Genomic DNA, 18,560 nt, shown 5'->3' with positions numbered 1-18,560 from the left:
CACACACAAATAATATACACGGAAAATCAATTTTTTTTTGAGTGTATTGAGTGTGAGAAAAAGATGACTATGAGAAAAATATTCTCGCAAAATTCTTGTAAAGTGCAAAAAACGCAATATTTGTTATAGCATTTATTTGCCAGTTATTTCCAAATTTAACTGACTAATCACAAAAATAAGAAACAAACCAAAATCCTTTTCATTACTTTGTTTTTGATGGGATGGAAACAGGAGCTATAAGATAAAGTGCCAAACCGTTCCCCTATAATGAAGTTCAGTAGAACAAAAATCCTTAAACAGTTTTCGAAACATTTTAACGTTTAAAATGTCCACTGTGTACTTTTCCCACGATCTTTATTCGCTTGAAAGAATTGTACAATGCACGCCGCAGTACTTCCTGTTTTGACGACGAGTTTTAAACATCTGAACATGTTGGACAAAAAATGTGTATGCGACAATTTTCTGAATATTCTAAGGATTCATTCTCATACTTTTTTCTAACCGTGCAGAAGGTACATCAAGTCCAATAAAAGTTACCGAGCACTTGAAAAGAGAGCAATTTTCTATCGATCGAGTGCTGGTGGATCTATAAATATAAACGCCAAAGGAAACGCGACCACCACGTTTGAGTCCGTACCGGCTCTGTATGCAAATGTCCTCTCCTCATTCAGTAACGATAGAAATTCGCGACACACAGTACGATGTTTGCAAAACATACTCGACATGATATGGTTCATTTATCTGTAATATAATACACGCGGACGTTGAATCATGCGCACCCAAACGAACAGAGAGGCATTATGAAATAATTTACAAAATTGAATTTCATAAATTTTGCATCCAAAGCAGTCTCGTTGTATGTGAATCGGCCTATCTTAAAAGTTGTCCTGTACGGGCATGTCGTGGATGGTCTCCGATGCGATGTAATTTATTTGTGTAATTAAAATAGTCGATACCTGAATGGATGAACGGCTTGAATGCTGCAGCTGAGGTATCCATATTGATCCACAACCACCCCGAAGTTGGCGTAGTCAGGACTTAGGAGAAATTAACTGTGACATGGCGTTTATGACAAACATATCTACGAATAACCACCACAAAAATAAGATTCTCAAATTAACAACGGATAGATATGTTCAGGTCTAGGTGGCAGTGTAGGTGATACATTCTTTTAGCAACTGTTACACGCCACTGATCATCATCGCTAATTAAAAGTGAATGATTTCAATCTTGATCATTGCGTTTTCCCCGCAACAGCCCAAACTATCGCACCGCAAGGAAGACGATCGATCAGAAGCGCTCGCTACGGTGGTGATCTTTCCAACAACCGTCGAACGGTCGCGACCCTCCATGAATATTTTCTAATCATCCTGCTGCCGCTCGCTCCGGCTGCGAGATTCGCATAGCTCGGATTGAGATCGACCGGAGATATGGTAATAAATTAGTGGAATTGCGCGCGCACCCGGTAGATAGCTGGCTCAGATTGTCGACTGTCGGGCTGCAGCATTCCCGGGGTGTCAAAGTAATGTATGGCGATGATCGCTGCTACCTGTGCTTACCTGAGCTGCTAACCTGGTGATAGATCTTACGATGCGTGGAACATAAATCAGATTATCACCGTGACACAGATCGTCGAATCCGGACCAAAACATCCCGCGTTCTCATTTGGGTCGTCGTTCATTATCACCTTCCTGGATTGAGCAACGCAGGCTAACATTTGACGCAATACCACCGGCGTTTCGAGGTGCGCACGATCTCTAATTAAATTAGAGTCAATCCGCCGTTCCCGTTAGATCCCAATTGTCTTTCACCGATTAGTGGCGAAATGGGAATGATTGCCAGTTTGCTTCAAGGCACCGCCGTGGAAAGTTCTTCCTCGTGTGAGCACCATCGTCCGGAACGAAATCTCACTCCATCAAAATGAAGTCATCAAGCCGGGTGTGGGTCATCAGCGTGATCGCGTCCATGATCGCACACGATTCCGCCGGATTAAGCCATAACGACACCGCTGAGATAATTCCGAGCGAACCGAGCCATCATCAGCGATCAAAACGGTCGCTGTTTTTCCCCTACAATGCTGCCCAGGGTGTAAGTGATCGCGGCATTAAATCTCTCGCGAATGAAAACAAGTGCCCACTAATGGTCTCGTTTACTGCAGCTTATTGCGGCAATCGCGATCCCGTTAGGCGTCCCGGATCGGAACATCTTCATGTCGTACAATTTCGAGGGAAACTACAACGACCCGACGCAGTCCAACGTCTTCACCGAGGGACTGTTCAACTTTGTGAGTTATGAATGAAAATTATTTGATTGGTAGCTATGGTCGCGATTTATTAGTGCACGTAAGAATTTCGCCTCCCCTAACCTTAGAAGCTGTCCGTTGTCAAACGTCGCTACAACAGTATTTTGTACGCTCCAAACTCTATTTAACAAAAACGATGTTTGGTTGGTCTGCAGTGCATAATTTTCGTGTAGTCCGGTTATATAAATACATAGCTACGTGAGATTTTATTTTGTATCGTACAAGTTGGACCAAAGATTATAAAATTTTCTTGATTTTTATTAAATTTTTTATGAAAATCTGGAATATTTCGGCCCATACTGGACATAGAGGTAAACAATCCGCTAACAGTAACTTATAAATATAAACTGTCTGCCAAATGTATGGAAGCGTTAAAATAAGTATAAAAAGCTTGACATCACTTCCAAGCTTTCTTATTAGTGGTATCAACGGATTTTTTCTTAAAATGATGAAATTTTCTACAAAACGCTTCAGAAGGAAAGTTTTACTCCCTGGGCTACGATGATAAACATCCGGATTCGGAAACACTCATTGATGTTAGCAATTCAGAAATCCTTTCCAATAAAATCAATGCAAGAACCACTCATTGGCCCCGGGTGACCAGTAACTAGTGCACTGAGAGTTTCGGAACATCCGAAGTAGTGCAGCAGTCGATTTTACTCTACAACATTTCCCGTAGCAATGTAAAAGCAAATTCATTGCAATAACCACTCGTTGACTGCTCCACAACATCCGCAGAGTGATCCATTCTCAAAATTTGGCATAAAAAGCAACGCTTTTCAGGAACATCCGAATATTCTTTATCACGCGTCCAGGAAAGAACGTAACAAATATATGCTCTAATGCTTCTTCGTCAGAGTAAGTGTAAAGATGGATGGATGGATGGTAGTTATCCTTGAAATTTTGTTGAGAGCAGCTCTGTTTAAAAATCGCAGCTGGTTGAACGAGGATTACTAAAACGTAAGGTTTGCGAAGTAATACTCGAGTTATCGAAGCAGATGTAGCGATGGTCAGTTATAGATTGCTCATCTGACACTCTTGACTGATTCTGATTTAAGTTATTTCTTACACCTCTGCTCTATCACATACCATAAGTTTGCTATTCCACTACTGAAAGCAGCATAGGCAGCACTAGATTATCGTGGTAAAATTTACCCTTGCGAAAATATGGTTCCTGCACCAGAGCCACTTGGGATCTTCAATTTTGCATAAGTCTACAAAGATTAATTGTTGCTGTTCTTTTATGTTCTTTAAGATTGATTTGAGCTACCCTTACTACAGCCATTGTGAATTGGGATAAAACAATCCACAATTTTGGCACTACTAAGAATTGGTATTGTATAAAAAACGTCAAAGACGAAACACGGAGTACACTGTGAAAAACTATATAGGTGACAATTTGTCCAAAAACTAAATAAAAACATACTGAGAGTTCAACTGCTAATGTTTGAGTATTTTTGAGGTTTTGACTTTTCATTCTGTGGGTTTTTTAGAACAACCATTTAAGATCAGTACCAACGTTTCGGCAAATTATAGTTGCCTTCATCATGAATACGTCTAACGTCTTTGCTAAGGAGATTGTCTTTTTTAAACCAACCATCTACCAACTCTTGAAGAAAGCTTCCAAGGAGGCTTCCGAGCCTCTTGAAAGGAGGCTTCCGAGCCTCTTGCAGGGAGGCATCCAAACTTCTCGAAAGGAGGCTTCCAAAACTCTTGAAAGGAGGCTTCCGAGCCTCTTGAAAGGAGGCTTCCGAGCCTCTTGAAAGGAGGCTTCCGAGCCTCTTGAAAGGAGGCTTCCGAGCCTCTTGAAAGGAGGCTTCCGAGCCTCTTGAAAGGAGGCTTCCGAGCCTCTTGAAAGGAGGCTTCGAGCCTCTTGAAAGGAGGCTTCGAGCCTCTTGAAAGGAGGCTTCTGAGCTCTTGAAAGGAGGCTTCTGAGCCTCTTGAAAGGAGGCTTCCGAGCCTCTTGAAAGGAGGCTTCCTGAGCCTATTGAAGGAGGCTTCCGAGCCTTTTGAAAGGAGGCTTCTGAGCCTCTTGAAAGGAGGCCTGAGGCCTCTTGAAAGGAGGCTTCCGAGCCTCTTGAAAGGAGGCTTCAGGCCTCTTGAAAGGAGGCTTCCAGCCTCTTGAAAGGAGGCTTCTGAGGCCTCTTGAAAGGAGGCTTCGAGCCTCTTGAAAGGAGGCCTGAGCCTCTTGAAAGGAGGCTTCCGAGCCTCTTGAAGGAGGCTTCTGAGCCTCTTGAAAGGAGGCTTCCTGAGCCTCTTGAAAGGTGGCTTCTGAGCCTCTTGAAAGGAGGCTTCCTGAGCCTCTTGAAGAAGGCTGAGCCTTGAAGGAGCCTCTTGAAAGGAGGCTCTGAGCTCTTGAAAGGAGGCTTCTGAGCTCTTGAAAGGAGGCTTCCGGAGCCTCTTGAAAGGAGGCTCTGAGCCTCTTGAAAGGAGGCTTCTGAGCTCTTGAAAGGAGGCTTCCTGAGCCTCTTGAAAGGAGGCTTCTGAGCCTCTTGAAGGAGGCTCTGAGCCTCTTGAAAGGAGGCTTCCTGAGCCTCTTGAAAGGAGGCTTGAGCCTCTTGAAAGGAGGCCTGAGCCTCTTGAAAGGAGGCTGGAGCCTCTTGAAAGGAGGCTGAGCCTCTTGAAAGGAGGCTTCTGGGCCTCTTGAAAGGAGGCCTGGGCCTCTTGAAAGGAGGCTTCCAGCCTCTTGAAAGGGAGGCTTCCTGAGCCTCTTGAAAGGAGGCTTCTGAGCCTCTTGAAAGGAGGCTTCCGAGGAGGCTTCTGAGCTCTTGAAAGGAGGCTCTGGAGCCTCTTGAAAGGAGGCTTCTTGAGCCTTCCTCTTGAAAGGAGGCTTGAGGCCTCTTGAAAGGAGGCTTCCGAGCCTCTTGAAAGGAGGCTTCAGGCCTCTTGAAAGGAGGCCTTCAGGCCTCTTGAAAGGAGGCTTCGAGCCTCTTGAAAGGAGGCCTGAGCCTCTTGAAAGGGGAGGCTTCCGAGCCTCTTGAAAGGAGGCTTCAGGCCTCTTGAAAGGAGGCTTCCAGGCCTCTTGAAGGAGGCTTCCAGCCTCTTGAAAGGAGGCTTCCTGAGCCTCTTGGAAAGGAGGCTTCAGGCCTCTTGAAAGGGAGGCTTCCTGAGCCTCTTGGAAAGGAGGGCTGAGGCCTCTTGAAAGGAGGCTTGAGGCCTCTTGAAAGGAGGCTTCCAGGCCTCTTGAAGGAGGCTTGAGGCCTCTTGAAAGGAGGCTCTGAGCCTCTTGAAAGGAGGCTTCCAGGCCTCTTGAAAGGAGGCTGAGCCTCTTGAAAGGAGGCCTGAGCCTCTTGAAAGGAGGGCTGAGCCTCTTGAAAGGGAGGCTTCTGGAGCCTCTTGAAAGGAGGCTTCCTGGAGCTCTTGAAAGGAGGCTTCCTGAGCTCTCTTGAAAGGAGGCTTGAGCCCTCTTGAAAGGAGGCTTCCAGGCCTCTTGAAGGAGGCTCCGGGCCTCTTGAAAGGAGGCTTCCGAGGCCTCTTGAAAGGAGGCTTCGAGCCTCTTGAAAGGAGGCCTGAGCCTCTTGAAGGAGGCTTCTGAGCCTCTTGAAAGGAGGCTTCTGAGCCTCTTGAAAGGAGGCTTCCTGAGCCTCTTGAAAGGAGGCTTCTGAGCCTCTTGGAAAGGGAGGCTTCTGAGCCTCTTGAAAGGAGGCTTCCAGGCCTCTTGAAAGGAGGCTCTGAGCCTCTTGAAAGGGAGGCTTCTGAGCCTCTTGAAAGGAGGCTTCCAGGCCTCTTGAAAGGAGGCTTCCTGAGGCCTCTTGAAAGGAGGCTTCTGAGCTCTCTTGAAAGGAGGCTTCTGAGCCTTGAAAGGAGGCTTCTGAGCTCTCTTGAAAGGAGGCTCTGAGCCTCTTGAAAGGAGGCTGAGGCCTCTTGAAAGGAGGCTTCCAGCCTCTTGAAAGGAGGCTTGAGGCCTCTTGAAAGGAGGCTTCCTGAAGGGCCTCTTGAAGGAGGCTTCTGAGCCTCTTGAAAGGAGGCTTCCTGAGCCTCTTGAAAGGAGGCTTGAGCCTCTTGAAAGGAGGCTTGAGGCCTCTTGAAAGGAGGCTGGGCCTCTTGAAGGAGGCTTCTGGGCCTCTTGAAAGTAGGCTTGGCCTCTTGACAGGAGGCGTCCAGGCATCTTGAAAGAAGGCTTTCGGGCCCCTTAAAAGGAGGCTTCCAGGCCTTTTGAAAGGAGGCATCAGAGGCTCTTGTAAGGAGGCTTCCAGGCCTCTTGAAGGGAGGCTCTCGAGCCTCTTGTAACAAGGCTTCCAGTCTCTTGAAATGAGGCTTCCCGGCCTCTTGAAAAGAGGCCAGGCCTCTTGAAGGAGGCTTCCAGGCCTCTTGAAAGGAGGCTTCCAGGCCTCTTGAAAGGAGGCTGAGCCTCTTGAAGGGAGGCTTCCTGAGCCTCTTGAAAGGAGGCTTCCGGGCCTCTTGAAAGGAGGCTGGAGGCCTCTTGAAAGGAGGCTGAGGCCTCTTGAAAGGAGGCTTCCAGGCCTCTTGAAGGAGGCTGAGCCTCTTGAAAGGAGGCTTCCAGGCCTCTTGAAAGGAGGCTTCCGAGGCCTCTTGAAGGAGGCTTCCAGGCCTCTTGAAAGGAGGCTTCCAGGCCTCTTGAAAGGGGAGGCCTGAGCCTCTTGAAAGGAGGCTTCTGAGCCTCTTGAAGGAGGCTGAGGCCTCTTGAAGGAGGCTGGGCCTCTTGAAAGGAGGCTTCCGGGCCTCTTGAAGGAGGCTTCCGAGCCTCTTGAAAGGAGGCCTGAGCCTCTTGAAAGGAGGCTTCCTGGGCCTTGAAAGGAGGCTTCCGAGCCTCTTGAAAGGAGGCTTCCAGGCCTCTTGAAAGGAGGCTTGAGCCTCTTGAAAGGGAGGCTCTGAGCCTCTTGAAAGGAGGCTTCTGAGCCTCTTGAAAGGAGGCCTGGAGCCTCTTGAAAGGAGGCCTGAGCCTCTTGAAAGGGAGGCTGAGCCTCTTGAAAGGAGGCTTCCGGGCCTCTTGAAAGGAGGCTTCCAGGCCTCTTGAAAGGAGGCTTCTGAGCCTCTTGAAGGAGGCTTGAGCCTCTTGAAAGGAGGCCTGGGTTCTTGAAAGGAGGCTTCTGAGCCTCTTGAAGGAGGCTTCTGAGCCTCTTGAAAGGAGGCTTCCGAGGCCTCTTGAAGGAGGCTTCCAGGCCTCTTGAAGGAGGCTGAGCCTCTTGAAAGGAGGCTGGGCCTCTTGAAAGGAGGCTTCCAGGCCTCTTGAAAGGAGGCTTCCGGGCCTCTTGAAAGGGAGGCTTCTGAGTTTCTTGAAAGGAGGCTTGAGCTCTTGAAAGGAGGCTTCCAGCCTCTTGAAAGGAGGAGGCTTCTGAGCCTCTTGGAAAGGGAGGCCTGAGCCTCTTGGAAAGGAGGCTCTGAGCCTCTTGAGGAGGCTGGGCCTCTTGAAAGGAGGCTTCCGAGCCCTCTTGAAAGGAGGCTTCCAGGCCTCTTGAAGGAGGCTGAGGCCTCTTGAAAGGAGGCTGGAGCCTCTTGAAGGGAGGCTCTGAGCCTCTTGAAGGAGGCTGAGGCCTCTTGAAGGAGGCTGGGCCTCTTGAAAGGAGGCTTCTGGGCCTCTTGAAAGGAGGCTGGAGCCTCTTGAAGGTGGCTTCCGGGCCTCTTGAAGGGAGGCTGGGAGCCTCTTGAAGGAGGCTTCCGGGCCTCTTGAAGAGGAGGCTTCCAAGCCTCTTGAAAGGAGGCTTCTGAGGGCCTCTTGAAAGGAGGCTGAGGCCTCTTGAAAGGAGGCTTCCAGGCCTCTTGGAAAGGAGGCTGAGCCTCTTGAAAGGAGGCTTCCTGAGCCTCTTGAAAGGAGCTGAGCCTCTTGAAAGGAGGCTTGAGCCTCTTGAAAGGAGGCTTCCGAGCCTCTTGAAAGAAGGCTTCCGGGTCTGTTGAAAGGGGGCTTCCTGAGCCTCTTGAAGGAGGCTTCTGAGCCTCTTGAAGGAGGCTTCTGAGCCTCTTGAAAGGAGGCTTGAGCTCTTGAAAGGAGGCCTGAGCCTCTTGAAAGGAGGCTTGGGCCTCTTGAAAGGAGGCTTCTGAGCCTCTTGAAAGGAGGCTTCTGAGCCTCTTGAAAGGAGGGGCTCTGGAGCTCTTGAAAGGAGGCTTCCTGAGCTCTTGAAGGAGGCTTGAGGCCTCTTGAAAGGAGGCTTCCAGGCCTCTTGAAAGGAGGCTTCTGAGCCTCTTGAAAGGAGGCTGGGCCTCTTGAAGGAGGCTTCTGAGCCTCTTGAAGGGCTGGGGCCTCTTGAAGGAGGGCTTCCAGGCCTCTTGAAGGAGGCTGGGGCCTCTTGAAAGGAGGCTTCTGAGGCCTCTTGAAGGAGGCCCAGGCCTCTTGAAAGGAGGCTTCCTGAGCCTCTTGAAAGGAGGCTTCCAGAGCCTCTTGAAGGGAGGCTGGGCCTCTTGAAGGAGGCTTCTGGGCCTCTTGAAAGGAGGCCTGAGCCTCTTGAAGGAGGCTTCCTGAGCCTCTTGAAAGGAGGCTCTCTGAGCCTCTTGAAAGGAGGGGCTGGGCCTCTTGAAGGAGGCTGAGGCCTCTTGAAAGGAGGCTTCCAGGCCTCTTGAAAGGAGGCTGGGCCTCTTGAAGGAGGCTTCCGGGCCTCTTGAAAGGAGGCTGAGCCTCTTGAAAGGAGGCTGAGCCTCTTGAAGGAGGCCTCTTGAGGCTTCCGGGCCTCTTGAAGGGAGGCTTCCAGGCCTCTTGAAGGAGGCTTCCAGGCCTCTTGAAGGAGGCTTCCAGGCCCTCTTGAAGGAGGCTTCCAGGCCTCTTGAAGGAGGCTTCCAGGCCTCTTGAAGGAGGCTTCCAGGCCTCTTGAAAGGAGGCTTCCAGGCCTCTTGAGGAAAGGGGCTTGAGCCTCTTGAAGGAGGCTTCCAGGCCTCTTGAAGGAGGCTGGGCCTCTTGAAGGGAGGCCAGGCCTCTTGAAAGGAGGCTTCCGGGCCTCTTGAAGGAGGCTGAGGCCTCTTGAAGGAGGCTGGGCCTCTTGAAGGAGGCTTCCGAGCCTCTTGAAGGAGGCTTCCGGGCCTCTTGAAAGGAGGCTTCCAGAGGCCTCTTGAAAGGAGGCTGGGCCTCTTGAAAGGAGGCTTGAGGGGCCTCTTGAAGGAGGCTTCCAGAGCCTCTTGAAAGGAGGCTGGGCCTCTTGAAGGAGGCTTCAGGCCTCTTGAAGGAGGCTTCCAGGCCTCTTGAAAGGAGGCTGAGGCCTCTTGAGGGAGGCTGGGAGGCCTCTTGAAAGGAGGCTTCGGGCCTCTTGAAAGGAGGCTCTGGGCCTCTTGAAAGGAGGCTTCCTGGGCCTCTTGAAGGAGGCTGGGCCTCTTGAAAGGAGGCTGGGCCTCTTGAAGGAGGCTTCCAGGCCTCTTGAAGGCTGAGGCCTGAAGGGCTGGGCCTCTTGAAGGAGGCTTCCAGGCCTCTTGAAGGAGGCTGGGCCTCTTGAAAGGAGGCTTCAGGCCTCTTGAAGGAGGCTTCCAGGCCTCTTGAGGAGGCTGGGGCCTCTTGAAGGAGGCTTCAGGCCTCTTGAAGGAGGCTGGGAGGCCTCTTGAAGGGAGGCCAGGCCTCTTGAAAGGAGGCTGGGGCCTCTTGAAGGAGGCTTCCAGGCCTCTTGAAAGGAGGCCTGGGCCTCTTGAAGGAGGCTTCCAGGCCTCTTGAAAGGAGGCTTCTGAGCCTCTTGAAGAGGCTTCCAGGCCTCTTGAAGGAGGCTTCCAGGCCTCTTGAAAGGGAGGCTGGGCCTCTTGAAGGAGGCTCTGAGGCCTCTTGAAGGGGCTTCCGGGCCTCTTGAAAGGAGGCTGGGGCCTCTTGAAGAGGCTGGGCCTCTTGAAAGGAGGCTTCCGAGGCCTCTTGAAGGCTGAGGCCTCTGAAAGGAGGCTTTGAGCCTCTTGAAAGGAGGCTTCTGGCCTCTTGAAAGGAGGCTTCCTGGGCCTCTTGAAAGGAGGCTTCCTGGGCCTCTTGAAGGAGGCTTCCTGAGCCTCTTGAAGGAGGCTGAGCCTCTTGAAGGGAGGCTTCCGGGCCTCTTGAAAGGAGGCTGGGGCCTCTTGAAGGGAGGCTGGGCCTCTTGAAGGAGGCTTCCGGGCCTCTTGAAGGGAGGCTGGGCCTCTTGAAGGAGGCTGAGGCCGGGCCTCTTGAAGGAGGCTTCCAGGCCCTCTTGAAGGAGGCTTGGGCCTCTTGAAGGAGGCTGAGGCCTCTTGAAGGGCTTCCAGGGCCTCTTGAAAGGAGGCTTCCGAGCCTCTTGAAAGGAGGCTCTGAGCCTCTTGAAGGAGGCTTCCAGGCCTCTTGAAGGAGGCTTCCGAGGCCTCTTGAAAGGAGGCTTCCGAGGCCTCTTGAAAGGAGGCTGAGCCCTGTGAGGAGGCTCGGGGCCTCTTGAAGGAGGCTTCAGAGCCTCTTGAAGGAGGCTGAGGCCTCTTGAAAGGAGGCTTCAGGCCTCTTGAAGGAGCTGGGAGGCTTCCGGGCCTCTTGAAAGGAGGCTTCCGGGCCTCTTGAAGGAGGCTTCCAGGCCTCTTGAAGGAGGCTGGGCCTCTTGAAGGAGGCTTCAGGCCTCTTGAAGGAGGCCTGAGCCTCTTGAAGGAGGCTGAGGCCTCTTGAAGGAGGCTTCCAGGCCTCTTGAAGGAGGCTTCCAGGCCTCTTGAAAGGAGGCTTCCAGGCCTCTTGAAAGGAGGCACCTGAGCCTCTTGAAAGGAGGCTTCTGGGCCTCTTGAAGGAGGCTTCCGGGCCTCTTGAAGGAGGCTTCCAGGCCTCTTGAAGGAGGCTTCCTGAGCCTCTTGAAGGAGGCTTCCAGGCCTCTTGAAGGAGGCTTCTGAGCCTCTTGAAGGAGGCTGAGCCTCTTGAAAGGAGGCTTCCGGGCCTCTTGAAGGAGGCTGAGCCTCTTGAAGGAGGCTTCCAGGCCTCTTGAAAGGAGGCCTGAGCCTCTTGAAAGGAGGCTTCTGAGCCTCTTGAAAGGAGGCTTCCAGGCCTCTTGAAGGAGGCTGGGGCCTCTTGAAGGAGGCTGAGCCTCTTGAAGGAGGCTTCCGGGCCTCTTGAAAGGAGGCTGGGCCTCTTGAAGGAGGCTGGGCCTCTTGAAAGGGCTTGAGGCTGGGCCTCTTGAAGGAGGCTGGGCCTCTTGAAGGGAGGCTTCAGGCCTCTTGAAGGAGGCTTCCGGGCCTCTTGAAGGGAGGCTTCCAGGCCTCTTGAAAGGAGGCTTCCAGAGCCTCTTGAAGGAGGCTTCCGGGCCTCTTGAAAGGAGGCTTCCAGGCCTCTTGAAAGGAGGCTTCCGGAGCCTCTTGAAAGGAGGCTTCTGAGCCTCTTGAAAGGAGGCTTCCGGGCCTCTTGAAGGAGGCTGGGCCTCTTGAAAGGAGGCTTTGAGGCCTCTTGAAGGAGGCTTCCGGGCCTCTTGAAAGGAGGCTGAGCCTCTTGGAAAGGAGGCTCCTTGAGCTCTTGAAGAGCCTGGGGCTTTCTCTTGAAAGGAGGCTTCCGAGCCTCTTGAAGGAGGCTTCCAGGCCTCTTGAAGGGAGGCTGGGCCTCTTGAAAGGAGGCTGGGCCTCTTGAAGGAGGCTTCCAGGCCTCTTGAAGGAGGCTTCCAGGCCTCTTGAAAGGAGGCTTCCAGGCCTCTTGAAGGAGGCTTGAGCCTCTTGAAGGAGGCTGAGCCTCTTGAAGAGGAGGCTGAGCCTCTTGAAGGAGGCTTCCGAGCCTCTTGAAAGGAGGCTGGGCCTCTTGAAGGAGGCTTCCAGGCCTCTTGAAGGAGCTTCCAGGCCTCTTGAAGGAGGCTGAGGCCTCTTGAAGGAGGCTTCCAGGCCTCTTGAAGGAGGCTGAGGCCTCTTGAAGGAGGCTTCCAGGCCTCTTGAAGGAGGCTTCCGAGGCCTCTTGAAAGGAGGCTGGGCCTCTTGAAAGGGGAGGCTTCCGGGCCTCTTGAAAGGAGGCTTCCAGGCCTCTTGAAGGAGGCTCCGGGCCTCTTGAAGAGGCTCTGGGCCTCTTGAAAGGAGGCTTCAGAGCCTCTTGAAAGGAGGCTTCCGGGCCTCTTGAAGGAGGCTTCCAGGCCTCTTGAAAGGAGGCTTCCGGGCCTCTTGAAGGAGGCTTGAGCCTCTTGAAAGGAGGCTTCCAGGCCTCTTGAAGGAGGCTGGGCCTCTTGAAGGAGGCTTCCAGGCCTCTTGAAGGAGGCTGGGGCCTCTTGAAGGAGGCTGAGCCTCTTGAAGGAGGCTTCCGGGCCTCTTGAAAGGAGGCTTGAGGCCTCTTGAAGGAGGCTTCCAGGCCTCTTGAAGGAGGCTTCCAGGCCTCTTGAAAGGAGGCTTCCGAGCCTCTTGAAAGGAGGCTTCTGAGGCCTCTTGAAGGAGGCTTCCGGGCCCTCTTGAAGGAGGCTGGGCCTCTTGAAAGGAGGGCTTCCAGCCTCTTGAAGAGGAGGCTTGAGGCCTCTTGAAGGAGGCTTCTGGGCCTCTTGAAGGAGGCTTCTGAGCCTCTTGAAAGGAGGCTCTGAGCCTCTTGAAAGGAGGCCTTCCTCTTGAAGGAGGCACCGAGCCTCTTGAAGAGGCTTCCGGGCCTCTTGAAAGGAGGCTTCCAGGCCTCTTGAAAGGAGGCTTCCAGGCCTCTTGAAGGAGGCCTGAGCCTCTTGAAAGGAGGCTTCCAGGCCTCTTGAAGGAGGCTTCCAGGCCTCTTGAAGGCTTGAGGCCTCTTGAAGGAGGCTTCCGGGCCTCTTGAAGGAGGCTTCCGGGCCTCTTGAAGGAGGCTTCCGGGCCTCTTGAAGGGAGGCCTGAGCCTCTTGAAGGAGGCTTCCGGGCCTCTTGAAAGGAGGCTTCGAGCCTCTTGAAAGGAGGCTTCTGAGCCTCTTGAAGGAGGCTTCAGGCCTCTGAAAGGAGGCTTCCTGAGCCTCTTGAAAGGAGGCCTGGGCCTCTTGAAGGAGGCTTCCGAGCCTCTCTTGAAAGGAGGCTTCCAGGCCTCTTGAAGGAGGCTTCTGAGCCTCTTGAAAGGAGGCTTCCGAGCCTCTTGAAGGAGGCTGAGCCCTCTTGAAAGGAGGCTTGAGCCTCTTGAAGGAGGCTTCCAGGCCTCTTGAAGGAGGCTTGGGCCTCTTGAAGGAGGCTTCCAGGCCTCTTCTGAAAGGGAGGCCTGAGCTCTTGAAAGGGAGGCTTGAGCCTCTTGAAGAGGCTGGGCCTCTTGAAGGAGGCTTGAGCCTCTTGAAGGAGGCTTCCAGGCCTCTTGAAAGGAGGCTGAGCCTCTTGAAAGGAGGCTTCCGGGCCTCTTGAAAGGAGGCTTCCAGGCCTCTTGAAAGGAGGCTGGGCCTCTTGAAGGAGGCTTCCTGAGCCTCTTGAAGGAGGCTTCTGAGCCTCTTGAAGGAGGCTTCCGAGGCCTCTTGAAGGAGGCTTCCGGGCCCTCTTGAAAGGAGGCTGAGCCTCTTGAAGGAGGCTTCCGGGCCTCTTGAAGGAGGCTTCGAGCCTCTTGAAGGAGGCTTCCGAGCCTCTTGAAGGCGGCCTCCGGGCCTCTTGAAAGGAGGGCGCCGAGCCTCTTGAAAGGAGGCTTCCGAGCCTCTTGAAAGGAGGCTTCCGAGCCTCTTGAAAGGAGGCTTCCGAGCCTCTTGAAAGGAGGCTTCCGAGCCTCTTGAAAGGAGGCTTCCGAGCCTCTTGAAAGGAGGCTTCCGAGCCTCTTGAAAGGAGGCTTCCGAGTATTACAGAATGTCGTTGGCCCAAGCCTAGAGAAAATACACGGAAAGGATGATTTCGTGTTTCAGAGAAGCCCGAATCGGTATCAAAAACACTGGTTTTGGTCCAAATTACTGAATGGGCTCCCAGTTTACAAGATGACACTATGTAGTGCAGTGTCCACCGTTTTGCTTCTGCTACACATATATATACTTGTGATTTTTTCTTTCAGATTATTGGTGATCTGGGGCTGCCACTTACATCTCCCCTGCTTCAAATTCATCGTTCTTTGGACGAAAACCCGGCTGTGATCGACAAATCTGCTACCACGGCCCAAATCGAAGACGAAATCACAACAACTGATCCTACGATGATTTCCCCATCGAGCCACCCGATCCAGCCTGCGGGAGACCTTCTCAAAACCCTATTTCGCCGATCGGCGACCTTCACGCGCAAAAAAGCTTACCGCGCCATTGAGTCGCATATTAAAAGGTTCGTTATTTGAATTCTGGATTGAACCATCTGAGTTTCACATTTCACTTTCAGGACCGGTCTCGATGGCAAGAAGTGCCTTCTGAGGGCTATTTGTGAAGCATCCGAAATTCCGCTGGGGGAAAACAATGGCGTTGTTGGTGATATCATACATATTCTTCTGAGGTTTGTAATAACAAAATTTAAATGATGATGCCTTATAAGAATTTGTTTCAATTAATTCAGCCCATCGACTTCTGTGGACGAAGGACTACCACCAGAGTTTTACAAGGCAGAGAGGCTCGGTCGGGAAGGTCGGTGCCAGAAGTATCGCAAACATTGCGATGAGAACGTTCTGGATCACATAAGCTTTTTGCTCTAAAATCGGCCTGAAATAATGAATCATGACATAATTCTGCTCCAACAATGACTTCGAAATATATGAATTTAAGCCAAATACAAATTAAGAGTTTTTTTTTGTAAAATAGGTAAAATAAATCTTTGACAACACAAAACAAAAGCGAGAGATTTATTTAACCATAAATGCATCAATCGACTTATTTAACCATAAATCCAGGGGTTAGATTAACCTTGTTTTCCAAGCCGCGACAAGTATCACAAACACCAAATTTGCCTAATCTCAACCAGCAGGGTCAATGTCGACATTATCGCAAACATCGCCATGAAAGCGCGTTAGTGCAGAGATAAGTGCGATTATGTAACGGGGGTGGCGCATTAAATAGATACGCAACTTTGTTGTGTCTGCCCCCCTCGTAAGCCAGTAGTAGCTCATTAAGATGTTTTCCAATCGTAAAAGGCGCCGTAAACGGGCAGCAGCGCAGCCTTTGAGTCTCCTTTTCACTTCACTTTTTGGTTATAACAAGATATGCATCCAAGGGTGTCAACGCTGCATACCGACTACAGAAGTGCAGATAGATGACGACGCGCCGCGTTTGTAGGGCTGCCGTGTGCGTAAGAGTGGTACGATTCAACGGGGGGAAAAAATGTTATGTTCCACACCATGGCCATCGCGGGCCCTCATCAGCTGGATGGGTGCGCTGCGCACCCACTTACGGACATGCCTTCGGGGGGTCGTAAAGTGAGAATTATCAATTAGTTCGTCTTGTGATGGAAGCCTGCACTAGAAGATGCAAAGGCGGCTGTCGATGATGACAGCAGGAGATGCGATAATGTGTCACACGCCGAGCTGAGTAGATACATTTTTTAGGACCTCAGTCAGACCCCCGAGGCGTCACGTGGATCGACTTTGGCTGACGCTAGTCGGTGTGTAAAATCTGGCGATTAGTTCGACTTACATTTTTTGTTTTCAAAATACTTATCGTGCTGCGCGAGAAATCGTGATTTAACGCCATTTTGTAATGCAATGTGACGATTCGGAATGCAGTAATGCGATACTTCAAATATGATAAGCATTCCAATCGATAGCAGTCGTGCAAGGTGTTTTAAAACAAAAATGACTACTGGTCATAGGGTTTTTGTGAAGCGGTGGATAACGTTCCATTCGAAAATAAATATATGACTATTGAGTGTGATGACTAAAGTTGGGAAGAAGTTTCGCACGGCAAGTGACTACATCGACGTGGTGCTGGTCGGGATACGGAAACCATAGGAAAGATTGGGTTTTCAACCCCGGAAGGGATTTTTCAAATGATTAAGAAGAGTGATTTTTTTCCATATCAATTTGTTTTCAACGTAAAATCAATGAAGGATATGCGGTATTTCAACTACGGAGGTTTCAGGTGATTAGAACCGACATTCTGCGATACTTGAGCATGACAACATTTATTTTTTTATTCTGTTCTAATTCATTCAATTCAAAGTTAAATTCAAAACATTTCATCTGTGAATAGTAGTTTTCCACGACAGGAAATGGAGTTTTGCGAAAGTTTGAAATACATTTCCATTCCAGCCAATATCAAACTCTATTATGTACAACAAAAAAAATGAACTGCACTGCTAAAGACAATCATTAGGGCTGATTTGCAGAACAGCATTCAAGTCTATTGTGCATCTGTTAAAACTCTTCATTCCAACCGTTCCAAAACCTCCTATAGTCCTATCAAACCAAACGGTTATGGGTGCGCGTCGCTAGGACGGTAAGTTAAGCATTGAGGATTCTATTTTTTTCTATTTCATACGAAGTTCTTTGTTAGGTGGCAACTTTTTGTTTCATGTTTGGTATTTTTTTCGTTTTTTTATTAAAATCAAAGAACTAAAGTAGCCCCCGTATTCAAAAGAAACCTTGCACGACCCGAGTAGACGAAGATAGCTCAATAATATCAAATGCTGATAAGATAGCAAAATGATATATGACATGATAGAGATAAAAGATCAGACGGCAATATCAATATTTTGCACTAAAATATCACGAGTAGATCAAGTTATGCTATTAGTTTGTTCTTATCCACAGCATATCTTGATATTTAAATGATATTTCATTGCAAATTTATGATATTGTTTCCTATTTTTTTATCTCTTATATCAATCAAAACCATATCATGTTTTGTTATTCTGTTCATGGCTTCTGTCCGGAAACAGTGTACTGCCCACAATCATATATTAGCTCCATATTAATAGGAAATCCAACAAAGATGGGACTGAAATGCGATCATAGGCAGTATGGTTCCAGTCTTCCCACGAACATGTGTGATGTACAACTCAAGAACTTTTTCTTGAACATGTGTTGAACACCGAACGTAAAAAATCGACGATCGCATGTACAGCATTGTACGCTGTACCTGTGAAACCGAACTCGTACATAAGTACAAAACTGATGTACAAACTTGCGTTCAGATCTGCCTGGCAGAAAAGGGAGCAAAAGAAAGAGCAAAATTACAGTCGGGAACGTTCCACGGCGAGTTGGTGGTACACGTGCAAAGCGGATCTCCCAGATTATTTTTTTTTTTAAATAAACTTTTTTTTAAATGTTGTCAAATTTTATTATAACGGTAGTCACAGTTTGTGGTATGCATTCACTACAAATCGTACGGAATATTTGGAATAGCACATGATGTTAAAAAGTTTGACTGCAGCTAACAAATCACTGCACAACTTTATTTGGGACTGCATACTGCCTTTTTAAAGCTGGAGCTGTCGAAAACTTTAAACGCTACTCCTTGAATATCGGCAAGTTAAGCCAACCCAGAAAGAAACTCCGCTTCGTCCACTTCGAGCGAAATTGTTTTCACTTTCTGTGAATCATCTTTGTCATGTGCCGTTGATGTTTTGTATTTTTCAATAGGTATTTATAGGTATTTTTTAATATTTTTCAAATTTTTCAACCAATCGTTTTAGACGCATTCGGATGACAAATTGTAATTGGCGAATAAAAGGTGGCAATGAAGAATCTGAAGGACGATATTTGAAAAAAATTGCACGGCAAAGCAAACGGATTTTTTTAAAATTCTTCTGAAAAATGCTAGGAGCAATTTAATTAAAACGGTTAGCGGTACGGTGTTGGGCTTTTCGAATGAACGGATGCAGCATGACGACACATTCGTTGCACATATAATATGGCAGCTGCGCTACGATTTTTCCCAGAAAAAGGTTCTTCATTAATATATCCACATATTATTTCCGCTAAATAACTTGTCGCTTCTGGGGCCCTCCTTAGCCGTGCGGTAAGACGCGCGGCTACTAAGCAAGACCATGCTGAGGGTGGCTGGGTTCGATTCCCGGTGCCGATCTAGGCAATTTTCGGATTGGAAATTGTCTCGACTTCCCTGGGCATAAAAAGTATCATCATGTTAGCCTCATGATATACGAATGCAAAAATGGTAACCTGGCTTAGAAACCTCGCAGTTAATAACTGTGGAAGTGCTTAATGAACACTAAGCTGCGAGGCGGCTCTGTCCCAGTGTGGGGATGTAATGCCAATAAGAAGAAGAAGAAGAAGAACTTGTCGCTTCTGCAGCTTATTATGAGAAAATAAAGCGAAGTTGTACGCCAACTTTACGACCATGATTTTGCAAATTATTTATTGGTTTAGGTATTATATTTTTCACTAACCGGTGAAAACCAATTCATCAAAAATCACTGGAATCTAATTGCAAAACAGGTGCAAAACAACGTATTCCTTTCTTTTTATCATAATATTGAACACAGTTACAGCACGTCAGTATTGAATAGCGGACAAAAACGAATATGCCAGAAACAAACATGTGTTCTGTACATAAGTACAAAATGCAACTCGAACGTCTGTTCGTGTACAAGTTTACATTCGTGCGTATCT

At 49.6% G+C, this 18,560-nt stretch overlaps 1 protein-coding gene across 1 annotated transcript; it reads left to right on the top strand.

Annotated features, from left to right (window-relative positions):
• The first annotated feature begins 1,893 nt into the window (after positions 1-1,893).
• On the top strand, positions 1,894-14,722 carry LOC134217989 (uncharacterized). Its single transcript, XM_062696863.1, has 5 exons — positions 1,894-2,088; positions 2,159-2,284; positions 14,070-14,329; positions 14,384-14,494; positions 14,555-14,722. Exons 1-5 carry the CDS (start codon positions 1,921-1,923, stop codon positions 14,688-14,690), a joined length of 801 nt encoding a protein of 266 aa, XP_062552847.1. The 5' UTR covers positions 1,894-1,920; the 3' UTR covers positions 14,691-14,722.
• Positions 14,723-18,560: the final 3,838 nt, after the last annotated feature.

Source organism: Armigeres subalbatus, chromosome 2, assembly GCF_024139115.2.
Source record: "Armigeres subalbatus isolate Guangzhou_Male chromosome 2, GZ_Asu_2, whole genome shotgun sequence".
Taxonomy (NCBI): Eukaryota; Metazoa; Arthropoda; class Insecta; order Diptera; family Culicidae; genus Armigeres; species Armigeres subalbatus.
This window is presented reverse-complemented; position numbering and strand designations above follow the sequence as displayed.